The following is a 12608-nucleotide window of genomic DNA, read 5'->3' as shown; positions in this document are numbered from 1 at the left end:
CTAGGCTTTTCTGCCCGAGGCTAGTCTCCTGCTCCCGTTGGGCCGGCGGAGACCTTGTGAGGTCTGCATCGTGGTTTGACAGCCCTCACAGGCCAATCCTGCTGCTTCCCCTGACTTTCTCTGGCGTTATACTCCAGGAGATCTGTACTCTCAACTCCATATCAGTGTCTGCTTCCTGGAGAACCCAACCTATGACAACACGAATTTCCTAAATCTCTGCTTTTTTCCTCTCCACAACCCCTTAAATTGTTTCTCAGGGCCTCAAATTGAGGGGAATTTTATATCTCTAATCCCAACCACTCTAGCCAAACTGTACTCTTCTCCAACCTCCTTTATACCCCGTTGCAGCACTTAACCACGGATTCCCTTATGTTTTAATGTTTTCTCATGTCTTCCCAAACATAAGCTCCTTAAGTGCAGGGACTATTTCTTAAACTTCTGTATGTTCAGAGTGACTAACTAAAGTAAGGGCCACACAGAAGATACTGTGGTGAATTTAATTGATTTGATATTGAAAGCCCAGTCCCTGGGAACCTGTCAGACCACAAATCAGGCCAAGTGGATTAAAGGAAACTATAAAGTAATAGTTAGAGGGAACCTAGCTTTCGCTGGTTTTCATACCAAAGTACTGTATTCCTAAGAGACTCTGATCATCAACCATGAATCACCAATCTGAGAATGCCCATTAATCATTTTGAAGAATTTCTAGTTTGACAACTGAATTCTATCATTTAAAAAAAGGTTTATTACTTATCCCATCAATGACCTATTTCACCTGGGAGTGTTGGGAGGAAAACCTTTTGCCTCTTCCAATTCGAGTCCAGTGATTGGGTCCTGCAAATTAACTGACAATAGACAGATTAAAAAGAGAAAAGACAAGATTTATTTAGCATGGGGGGGCAGTTTTCAATAATGGAAACCTCCTGGAAGAACCTGAAGTAACTTTATATATCTCAATTTAACAAAAGGGGGGTTTTCAGGACTTCAGTGGGAGAGTATGGAAGGTTCTACTGGGCTTTTTGATGCTAATTGCAATGGACAGTCTGTCTCCAGGGCAACTGAATTAGCAGGAAACTCCCTTGGAAAGGGTTGAAAGGTAGCTGTATTTTCAGGAGGCTTTGCTTTAGTCAGATTAAGAGAAACTCAGATAAAATTTCTTTCTGTATCTTCTGTAGTTCAAATGTTCTCACTTTATACCAACTCTGGGGGTCCAAGTGAGTCCCCACTGAGGGAAAAGGTCTTGTCCGAATATCCAAAGAGAGGAACTTATCTGAAGCCTTGGGATATGTCTAAGCACGCCTGCCCGACTGTGACTGATTACTATCAGGGATTAAGCGGTGTCTGGGCCACCTCTGTTAGTGACTATAGGCAGGCAAGAATGTGTCAAGAAGTGGTTCTTCAAAGAGCTCATAAGAAGGCAAAAAAGGGGGAGAGCAATAATACTTGTCCTTTGAGAAGGAAGGGTGGTGTGAGAGAAAGTTCACATTGGTCCTGGCCAGGCGGACCACGATCTGGGGCCCAGATTTGGGGAACCTCAGGTTCCCAGGCTCCAGCTTGTAGGCTGTGTTTACTCAAATTACTTCCTCAAGTAGAGTGAGGATGACAATATCTAACTCGTGGAGTTGCAAGATTCACTAATACCGGAGGCAGGGCGCCGGGCTCGGAGCAAGCGCTCACTTGGGTCTGTTCTTTCCGGGAATGGGTGGGCCAGAGAACCTAGCACTCCTCAAGAAAGCTCCCAAGACTCGCGTCATCGTCACTTTGGCTGGTTTATAAAAACTCCACCAGAGCCCCGAGATCAGTTTTTAGTTTCTCTTCTTTCCGGAGAAGCCTCTCGGTGCCCAGCTGGGGAACCTGACCCTCGAGGAGCCGTCCGGTGGTCGCCGCGTCGCCGGCAGATTAGCCCGCGCTTGTTCACCCTCTTTCCACTAGGTTACCGTCGCGATTGACTTTAAATCTGACACAGGACGGTGAGATTTGGCCTCTCGACCCAAGTTTACTGGGAAACCGAAACCGCTGGGCTCGGCCAGCGGCGGCGGAGAGCGCACGCTCCCTCGCCCCGGGCGCGCCCAGCCCGCGCGCCGCCCGCGCCCGCCCCCGCCCCCGGGACTCTAAGTTTCGATTCTCCCTGGAGCAGAGTCCCGCGCCGCGGCCAGGCCAGTACAGCGCGCCATGGCTGACCCGGGGGTATGCTGCTTCATCACCAAAATCCTGTGCGCCCAGGGGGGCCGCATGGCCTTGGAAGCGCTGCTCGACGAGATGCAGCTCTCCGAGGCGCAGCTCTGCGAGGTGCTGGAAGAGGCCGGGCCCGACCGCTTCGTGGTGTTGGAGACTGGCGGCAAGGAAGGGGTCATCCGGTCCGTGGTGGCCACCACTCGAGCCCGGGTCTGCCGTCGCAAGTTCTGCAACAAACCCTGCGGAAACCTGCACCTCTGCAAGCTCAACCTGCTGGGCCGGTGCCACTATTCGCAGTCGGAGCGGTGAGTGCCCTGGGAGGGAGGGGCGTCTCCCCGGTCCCGGTCTGGGAGGACTGTCGCGGCTGCCGCTCCGTGATGAGGGGCGCGCCCTCGCGGGGACCTCGCACCCGATGACTCTTCCTCCAGCTGCTCACTCCTCTGCTTCCCTTCTTGCTGGGCCCGCGCTTCTGCTCTCGAAGGTTCCCTTCCCTCCAGCGCCTTCAGACCTTCCTTCGAATATGGCTAGCGCGCTACTGCCCCGGTGAAGACTACGATTAACTCCCCACCTCCATAAGGATAAAGTACTTTTGGGCAAGCCAGGGCCTAGACAATTTGGATGCAGGTTTGGGAACGAAAGAAAATGCCTCCATTCTCTGGAATCTTGAGTCTTCCCCTCTCTGCTACCTTACCCCCTAGGTATTGTGTGGTCTTCCCAGCCCCCCAGCCGACTCGATCCCGGGATATGTCTCCATCGCTGCGAGCTGCGGGTCTCTGCTTGGCCTTCCTTTCCAAGCGCCTCCTTTCCCCTCATTATCACTTTTCTTATATCTGACTCTAGCCCGCACCACCAAGACCAGAATGGTTCTATTCAAGGTTACCAATGATGGGCCCTCTTCCAGAACTCCTTTCCCGTGGGCCCCGCGGTGGCCTGCACCGCTGACCGCCTACCTTTGGGACCACTTTGAAACAGTGTGCCATATCTCCCAGGCAGCTGCTTCTGTGTTCCCACTTGTTCTTTTTTTGCTTCCTGCATATAGGTGTGCCCCAAGGTTTCAGTTAAGCCTTTTGATGTACCTGTATTCCAGGTCTCTCCCCGAGAGCCCTCACTTCCTTGGGTTTAGTCGTCACATCTACAAAGATGGCTTCCTTGTGTACATCCGCTGCCCCGGCCTTCCTACTGACTCTAGGTTCTTCATCTCCAGGGGTCTGAGGAGCATCTGCACCTGAATATCCTGCCAGGCTTTGTCGAACTCATGTTCTTTCCCCCAGCGCAGGGTCTGTGACACTCCCCCCCAACCCCCAAACTCTTCTTCCTCCTTCATAATACCTTAAACACCAAGTTCTTTTATTGACCAATCCCGTCCCTTCCCTGTCTGGTTCCTACTTCGCATCTCACTTCTAAATGAATGCCTTGTTGAATTAATGAATGATTTTCTCTGACCATAGTCTTTCTCCCCATCTTTCCTATCCGTATGTACTTTTGCTAAATTATTTTTCTTGATGTAGTACTTGTCACACTTCCTCCATCCTTAAAAACTTTAAGTGGTGTCTTAGTGTCCAAAATGGTGGTCATCAAACTTTCCAGCATGCGCTTATAAGCGAAAAACTTTACTCACTTGCAATACTTGTCTGATAAAACATACAAAAGACAGATGTTTTAAGTGGATGTGGTAGGTGAGATAATTTTTTTAAAAAATTTGTTTAGAGCAAAACTAAAATTTTAAAAATATGCCCCATTGTTAAAAATAAATATTTATTATGTCGTGAGGCAACAATTTGAATGTCTATTTCTGAGTTGCAGGAAGTTATGTGTATGGAAGGAGTCATCTAAGTCGGCAAATAAAATCGGGAAGGAGGAAAAGAGGGTAGAGAATAGAAAAAAGGAAGGAACATTCTAACACTCTTCCGAATAACAATGGAGATGGAAGACTTTGTTATCATTTCTGTTGTGAAAAATTCTTCACCAGTTAGTGTTGGCTGTTAGTTTTAAATACATAGGCTTCTTATCTTTTAATTTTTTACTATGAATATTTTCAACATACACTAAAGAAAACAGAATGATGAACCCCTATGTGCCCATCGGTTCAACAGTTTTCAAAGTACAGTAAGGCCAGTCTTGGTTCATTTATTCTGCCCTCCCCATCCCTGTCCCCAACTCAAACGTGTTATTTTAAACCAAATGCCAGAGATTATTTGCTTTGTAAATACTTTAGTATCTCCAAAGATTAAAGACTCTATTTTATTAGTATAACCACAGTACAATGATCACTTTTTTTACGATTATATTTTCTTTTTATAAATTTATTTATTCATTTATTTATTTTTGGCTGTGTTGGGTCTTTGTTGCTGTGCATGGGCTTTCTCTAGTTGTGGCAAGCGGGAGCTACTATTTGTTGCGGTGCGTGGGCTTCTCATTGCAGTGGCGTCTCTGTTGCGGAGCACCGGCTCTAGGTGCGTGGGCTTCAGTAGTTGTGGCGTGAGGGCTCAGTAGTTGTGGCTCACAGGCTCTAGAGCACAGGTTCAGTAGTTGTGGCATACAGGCTTAGTTGCTCTGCGGCACGTGGGATCTTCCCAGACCCATGTTGCCTGCATTGGCAGGCAGATTCTTAACCACTGAGCCACCAGGGAGGTCCCTACGATTATAATTTTAATATCATATAATATCCAGTTAGTGTTCAAATTTCTCTGATTGCCCTATACTTGGACTTTCATTTTCAGGGAAAAAAACCTACACAGTCATAATTCATAATGGTTTCAATATGTTATATATTTAATATATTTAGAAACTTTTAATTTGTTACATGCAGTAGGTTTAGAAACTTTAGTTTTTTGTTTTATTATCGTTGTTATTATTTTGTTGTTGTTGTTTGCAACTCAAAACCATTTTAAGCTCGTAAGTTGGGTAGTTAACCTGCACTTGTTTATATTTTCAAAGAGGAATAATATATTCTATATGAATAATATGGTCTATGCAAGTTTGGGTGGATTCTCTGGAGAATTCATTAAAGTTATTATTACCTTTTTTTTTTAGTTGAGTGTTAAATTCTTATTTCTTAAATGTATGGGTCCAGTCTTATTTTTAAAATCTTTTTATATAACTTTTGAGTTTGGGAATTACAAATTTTTAATCCATTAATGTACATTGTGTCCTCATAATAAGGACCCTTGGGAGAATTCTTTTTCTTTTACGTAAAAGCCTAGAAAATATAATTTTTTCCCAGGTATATTTTAAAATATTTTCCCTTTCTTAGCAACTTATAAATCCTCATCTTCTAATACTTGACACATGGGAGTCTAAGGGCTTTCTTTGTGGATTATAGGTTGGTGGGCGCTGTTGACCAGTTGATACCCATGTTGAGGTGACCATTCAGTTTGGTAACTGTTCTCTGTTTGCATGAGGAGTTTGCCTTTTGCTGGACTTCTACATTTTCCTCTGTAGTACTAATATTTATAGATGGGCTTTCTCCTATCAGTTCTGCTGTTCCAGTCTTTTCTCTTATTGCTTTTATTTTTTAAATTTTTTAAATTTTTGGCTGTTTTGGGTCTTTGTTGATGCGCGTGGGCCTTCTCTAGTTGCGGGAGCAGGGGCTACTCTTCATTGCGGTGTGTGGGCTTCTCGTTGCGGTGGCTTCTCTTGTTGCGGAGCTCGGGCTCTAGGCGCACGGTCTTCAGTAGTTGTGGCACACGGGCTCAGTAGTTGTGGCTCGCGGGCTCTAGAGCACAGGCTCAGTAGTTGTGGTGCACGGGCTTTGTTGCTCCCCGACATGTGGGATCTTCCCGGACCAGTGCTTGAACCCGTGTCCCCTGCATTGGCAGGCGGATTCTTAACTACTGTACCACCAGGCAAGTCTCTCTGATGTTGCTTTTAACTATACATTTTAGTTGACAGCAGGGCTTGCTTCACTATTGGATAATTAGTTTTGGTCCATCATTTTGGGTATTTCTATTTGCTTTGCTGAAATATACGTCCACACATGGAGTTCTAATCCCAGTTCTGGCACAAATAATAACTACCATTTGTTGAACAAATAGCTGTCTACCAAGTACTATGATAAGCACTTTAGAGATGGTATCCAAGTTCACCTCTACTATGATTCCTGAAGTAGGTGTTGTAAGTCCCATCTTTTTTTTTTTTTTAATATTTATTTATTTAATTTATTTATTTGGCTGCATCGGGTCTCAATTGCGGCATGTGGGCTCTTCGTTGCAGCTCGTGGGCTTCTCTCTAGTTGTGGCATGTGGGCTCTAAAGCATGCGTGGGCTCAGTAGTTGCAGCTCGCGGGCTTAGTTGCCCTGTGGCATGTGGGATCTTAGTTCCCTGACCAGAGATCTAACCCATGTCCCCGTCCCCTGCATTGGAAGGCGGATTCTTTTTTTTTTTTTTTTGCGGTACGCGGGCCTCTCACTTGCTGTGGCCTCTTAACGTTGCGGAGCACAGCCTCCGGACACGCAGGCTCACGGGCCCAGCCATTACGTGGCATGTGGAATCCTCCCGGACCGGGGCATGAACCCGTGTCCCCTGCATCGGCAGGCGGACTCTCAACCACTGCGCCACCAGGGAAGCCTGGAAGGCGGATTCTTAACCACTGGACCACCAGGGAAGTCCCTAAGCCCCATCTTAATGTAAGGTAACTCAGGCCTAGAGCTGTTTAGAATTTTACCGAAGGTCACATAGCTGATAGCTGGCAAAGTTAGTGTTGAACCGAGATCTGCATGACTTCTTAACTTAGCTACTGGTGTCGTCAAGTAGCTCTATGAAGCTAGCTCATTAATTCAAGGTCAAGATATTGTTTTGCAAGCATGATTTCTGTTTAACTGTTTAAAGCAGGCTGTCTGTCTTCAACTAGCTTTGTGGTTTCTGCTAATGTGGGTGTTTCCTCTGGGTTTTTTCCTGTTTGTATGCCTTTTTCATTTGCACAACTGAAACTTTGGGTGGGGGTGGGTAGATAGGAAGAAAACTAATTGACAATTTCATAAATTGAAAAAAAAAAAAAAACCAACCAAAAATATGCAAAGAGTAGGGCTTCCCTGGTGGTGCAGTGGTTGAGAGTCCGCCTGCCGATGCAGGGGACACGGGTTCGTGCCCCAGTCTGGGAAGATCCCACATGCAGCGGAGCGGCTAAGCCGGTGAGCCATGGCCGCTGAGCCTGTGCATCCGGAGCCTGTGCTCTGCAACGGGAGAGGCCACAACAGTGAGAGGCCCGCATACCGCAAAAAAACAAATAAAAAAAAATGCAAAGGTTAGTACAAAAAGCATCAGATTATATATATTCTGAGTATATAACGAAAGCTATACTATATAAAAGAATATATAGTATAATAAGCTTATAATTCACCTCCCAAAATAAATATTTACATTTCTATTTTTGCTTTTTTAATTTTAAAATAAAATAAATACCATAACAGGCCTAAGGTTATTGTTTTTTTCTCTTCCCTAGTCTCATTTCCCTCTTTCCCCAGAAGCAACTTCAATCATGATTTTGGGGTGTGTCCTGCCCTTCCATGATTTAAAAATTTCCTGTCATATATATTTGTATTCATATACAAGATGTAGTATTGTTTTATGTGTTTTAGAATTTTTACCCAAAGTTATATTTTGGAGATCTATTCATGTTGTTATAAGGATCTAGTTTATTTATCTTAACAGCCATATAGTATTTCACCATATGATTTACACCACAGTTCGGCACCTATTCCTGCAATAATGGGCATTTAGAATATTTCTAATTTTTTGCTACAAAAAAGCATGCTGCCAAGACTATACATTCTCTTGGTGCTCATGGCAAGTGCTTCTCCAAGGTAGATCATTAGGAAATGGAATTGCTGGGTTCAATTCTTGCACCACTTCAACTTTTCGGGATTCTGACAAATCAGTGTAGTAAAAGTGGTTGTACCCATTTACATTTTCATGTTTGATGTCTCAGTTTCCCCATTTTATAGCCAACTAGCACTTAGTATTATCAGATTTTTTTGATTTATGCCGATCTGAAGGGTATACAATGGTATCTTATTTTTTTATTTTAAAAGAATTTTCTCATTAAAGTTTTTATTACGTGATATTTAAGTCTTACGAGAATGTATAAAACATACAGTGAATATCTGTGTACCCACAAATCAGCTTCAGAAATAAAATATTACACAGTTAAAACCCCCTGAAATCTCACCTTTGATCATCTCCCCCATTTTAGAGGTGATAACTAGAGATTCACATACCAGCTTTAGATACAGTTGACTCATAAACACTGTTTATATTTAAGGTGTACAGTGTGATCGTTTGTTATATGTATACATTGTGAAGTGACTCCCTCAATCAACTGATTAACCCATTTATCACCTCCTCTATTTACTCCCATTTTTTGGACGGTGAGAACACTTTTTTTAAAATAAATAAATAAATTTATATATTTATTTTTGGATGTGTTGGGTCTTTGTTGCGTGCAGGCTTTCTCTAGTTGCAGCAAGCGGGGGCTATTCTTCATTGTGGTGCGCGGGCTTCTCACTGCGGTGACTTCTCTTGTTGCGGAACATGGGCTCTAGGTGCGCGGGCTTCAGTAGTTGTGGCACATGGGCTCAGTAGTTGGGGCTTGTAGGCTCTAGAGTGCAGGCTTTGTAGTTGTAGAGCATGGGCTTAGTTGCTCTGCGGCATGTGGGATCTTCCCGGGCCAGGGATCGAACTCACATCCCCTGCATTGGCAGGTGGATTCTTAACCACTGCGCCACCAGGGAAGTCCCTGATGATTAGAACACTTAATATCAACGCCCTTAGCAAACTTCAGGTATACAATATTTATTATCAACTATGGTCACCATGCTGTACCTTAGATCTCCAGAACTTATTCATCTTATAACTGGAAGTTTGTACCCTTTGACCAACATTCCCCCCTCCCCCACCCAGATCCCTGGCAACTACCATTCTATTCTCCTTTTCTACGTGTTTGACTTTCTTAGATTCCATGTATAAGTGAGATCATGCAGGTTTTTGTTTTGTTTTGTTTTATCTTTCTGTGTCTGTCTTATTTCACTTAGCATCATGTCTTTTAGGTTCAAGCATTTCACAAATGGCAGAATTTCCTTCTTTTCATGGTTGAATAATATTTCATCTTATACATATAAACCACATTTTCTTTATCCATTCATCTGTGGATGGACACTTAGGTTGTTTCCATATCTTGGCTATTGTGAATAATGCTACATTGAACTTGGGAGTGCAAATATTTCTTTGAGATACTGGTTTCATTTCCTTTGGATATATACCCAGAAGTGGGATTGCTGGATCATATGGTGTTCTATTTTTAATGTTTTGAGGAACTCCATATTGTTTTCCATAATAGGCATACCAATTTACAATCCCACAACACTTTTGCATTCGATATTTATTTTTCCCACACATTTATTATGTTTCTACATGTGTTTATTTCTTTTATAATTTTAATTTTATTTTTAAAAACATTTATTTATTTGGCTGTGCTGGGTCTTAGTTGTGGCACACGGGATCTTTGTTGCTGCGTGAGGGATTTTCGTTGTGGCATGTGGGGTCTTTTTTTTGGTCGCAGCATGCAGGATCTTTAGTTGTAGCATGTGGGATATTTAGTTGAGGCATGCAGGATCTTTTAGTTGTGGCATGTGGGCTCTTTAGTTGCAGCATGCAGGCTCTTTTAGTTGTGACATGCAGGATCTAGTTCCCTGACCAGGGATTCAACCCACACCCCCTGCATTGGGAGCACGGCGTCTTAACCATTGGACCACCAGGGAAGTCCCTACACATGTGTTTATTTCTTTTATTTTTATTTTATAAATTTTATTTATTTATTTTTGTCTGCATTGGGTCTTTCTTGCTGCGCGCTGGCTTTCTCTAGCTGTGGCGAGTGGGGGCTACTCTTCGTTGCGGTGCGTGGGCTTCTCATTGTGGTGGCTTCTCTTGTTGTGGAGCATGGGCTCTAGGCTTAAGTAGTTGTGGCATGCAGGCTCAGTAGTTGCGGTGTGTGGGCTGTAGAGCGCAGGCTCAGTAGTTGTGGCGCACGGGCTTAGTTGCTCTGTGGCATGTGGGATCTTCCCGGACCAGGGATTGAACCCACGTCCCCTGCATTGGCAGGTGGATTCTTAACCACTGCGCCACCAGGGAAGTCCCCATGTGTTTATTTCTAAGCAACATTTGGGATTATTTTGCCTGTTTTCAAGCCTATAAATTACATCAATACTAGGTATGCAAATACTTGCTTTATTTTGCTCTTGTTTGCACAGCATAATGTTTCTGAGACTCACCTCTGATATACAAAACCCTGTTTCTGTACCACCTTGAGGCCTGGGCAAGATGGACTTCTGCCCTGCGCCCTCTGCTTTACAGGTCCTATTCCAGCCCAACTGTATAGCTACTCACTTATTGAGGAGTCTGGGGTTAAGGAATTGTGCTCATTTAGAACCAGTGGCCTCCGTCTGTGGCCCCTACCCCTGTTCTAGACTATGCTCTGGGTTCCCAGGACCCTAGAATTCCCAAGCCTACTTCCAGGGCCTGAGTGGGCTTCTTCCCTGGGTCTTCCTACGCGTGGAAGGAATTTGGACGTACAGGCTGGCATGTTCATTGCCTCTGTATGATGGTGCTGGCAATGTGGGACAGAGCCTGAGGGGGAGAAGAGAAGAGGTGGGCTGGAGTTGGGAACGGGGGCTGTCTTTCTTTCCTCATCTTTTTTTTTTTTTTTAACTTTTTGGCTGCACCACACAGCATGCGGGATCTTAGTTCCAGACCAGGTATCAAACCCGCACCCCCTGCAGTGGAAGCACGGAGTCTCAACTGCTGGAACACCAGGGATGTCCCAGGGGCTTTCTTTCTTCATTTTACTACATCCTATTCATAGAGCTCAAAGGAGTCTGAGCATTCTAATTCAAACTTGGCCTTCCGGGTCATTATGAAAGTATGTTTGTCAAGATAGGAAGAGAGAATACATATATACGTACATACATACATACATATATATATATGTATATCTATATATATATTAGAACATATTTTATTGAACCATTTCTTAGCTTGACTAATTACTTTGAAGTGTTTAGATATTTGGTGCATGGGCCTCCATTTTATCATGCCTCAAACCCCACAAATTTTAGGAGAGGGACTGCTCTAGTTCTTTCTTTTATAAACAATAGCTTTCTTTTGTACAAACGTATGCAATTTATATATCAATTTTCTTGTTATTAAAATATAGATTGTTTTCAGTTTTTTTGCTATTACAAACTGTAGTATTTTGGTACGTCTTTCCTTGTGTAAACGTGCAAAAGTTACCTAGGTATCTAGTACCAGAATTCCCAGATTTAAGCTTTAGGAGACAATACCAAATTGTTTTCCAGGTTTGTATACCAAGTTTTACTCCCACCAGAAAATTATGAGCATTCCCATGTTTTGTATCCTTGCCAATTGATGTCATCAGCCTTTTACAAATTGTGCCAATATAAGGAATGTGAAATTGTGCCTCATTGTGTTTTTATTTATTTATTTATTTTGGCCATGCTGTGAGGCACGTGGGATCTTAATTCCCAGACCAGGGATCGAACCCGCGCTCCCTGCAGTGGAAGCGCAGGGTCTTAACCACTGGACCACCAGGGAAGTCCCTCACTGTGGTTTCAATTCTTTATATATTCTCCGTCTCTGGCCCTTTTAAGTCATGACGCTTGTTTAAAGTTTAAAAAATAGTTTTTATATGCAATTTTTAAAGTTATTTTCCATTTATCGTTACTACAAAATATTAGCTGTGTTCCCTGTGTTGTACAATACATCCGTGAGCCTGTCTTACACCCAATAGTTTGTACCTCCCACTCCCCCACCTCTGTATTCTCCCCCCGACCAATGGCAACCATTGGTTCTCTGTACCTGTGAGTTTGTTTCTTTTTTGTTATATTCACTAGTTCGTTGTATTTTTTAGACTCCACATATAAGTGATATAATAGAGTATTTGTCTTTTCCGTCTGACTTATTTCACTTAGCATAATGCCCTCCAAGCCCATCTAGGTTGCTGCAAATGGCAAGATTTCATTCGTTTTTATTGCTGAGTAGTATTCTATTGTGTATATATTCTACATCTTCTTTACCCATTTATCTGTTGATGGACACTTCGGTTGCTTCCATATCTTGGCGATTGTAAATAATGCTGCTGTGAACGTTGGGGTGCATGTATCTTTTCAAATTAGTGTTTTTGTTTTTGTCAGATATATACCCAGTAGTAGAATTGTTGGATCATGTGGTAGTTTTATTTTTAGTTTTTTGAGAGACCTCCATACTGTTTTCCACAGTGGCTGTACCAATGTACATTCTCACTAACAGTGTATGAGGGTTCCATTTTCTCCACTTCGACACCAACATTTGTTATTTGTGTTCTTTTTGAAAACCATTCTGACAGGTGTGAGGTGATATCTCATTGTGGGTTTTTTTTTTTTTTT

The 12608-nt window shown here is 43.3% G+C and overlaps 1 protein-coding gene across 1 annotated transcript in view; it reads left to right on the top strand.

Annotated features, from left to right (window-relative positions):
• The first annotated feature begins 2139 nt into the window (after nucleotides 1–2139).
• ZC3HAV1 (zinc finger CCCH-type containing, antiviral 1) overlaps nucleotides 2140–12608 on the top strand; it is a 65257-nt gene continuing 54788 nt past the window's right edge. Inside the window, exon 1 of the mRNA XM_029233142.1 lies at nucleotides 2140–2480. Within this exon, the coding sequence (XP_029088975.1) occupies nucleotides 2173–2480 (308 nt within the window). The 5' untranslated portion in view covers nucleotides 2140–2172. The remainder of the gene's footprint in view (nucleotides 2481–12608) is intronic.

This window comes from Monodon monoceros, unplaced genomic scaffold, assembly GCF_005190385.1.
Source record: "Monodon monoceros isolate NGI ecotype Baffin Bay Population unplaced genomic scaffold, NGI_Narwhal_1 Super_Scaffold_2, whole genome shotgun sequence".
Classification (NCBI taxonomy): domain Eukaryota; kingdom Metazoa; phylum Chordata; class Mammalia; order Artiodactyla; family Monodontidae; genus Monodon; species Monodon monoceros.
This window is presented reverse-complemented; position numbering and strand designations above follow the sequence as displayed.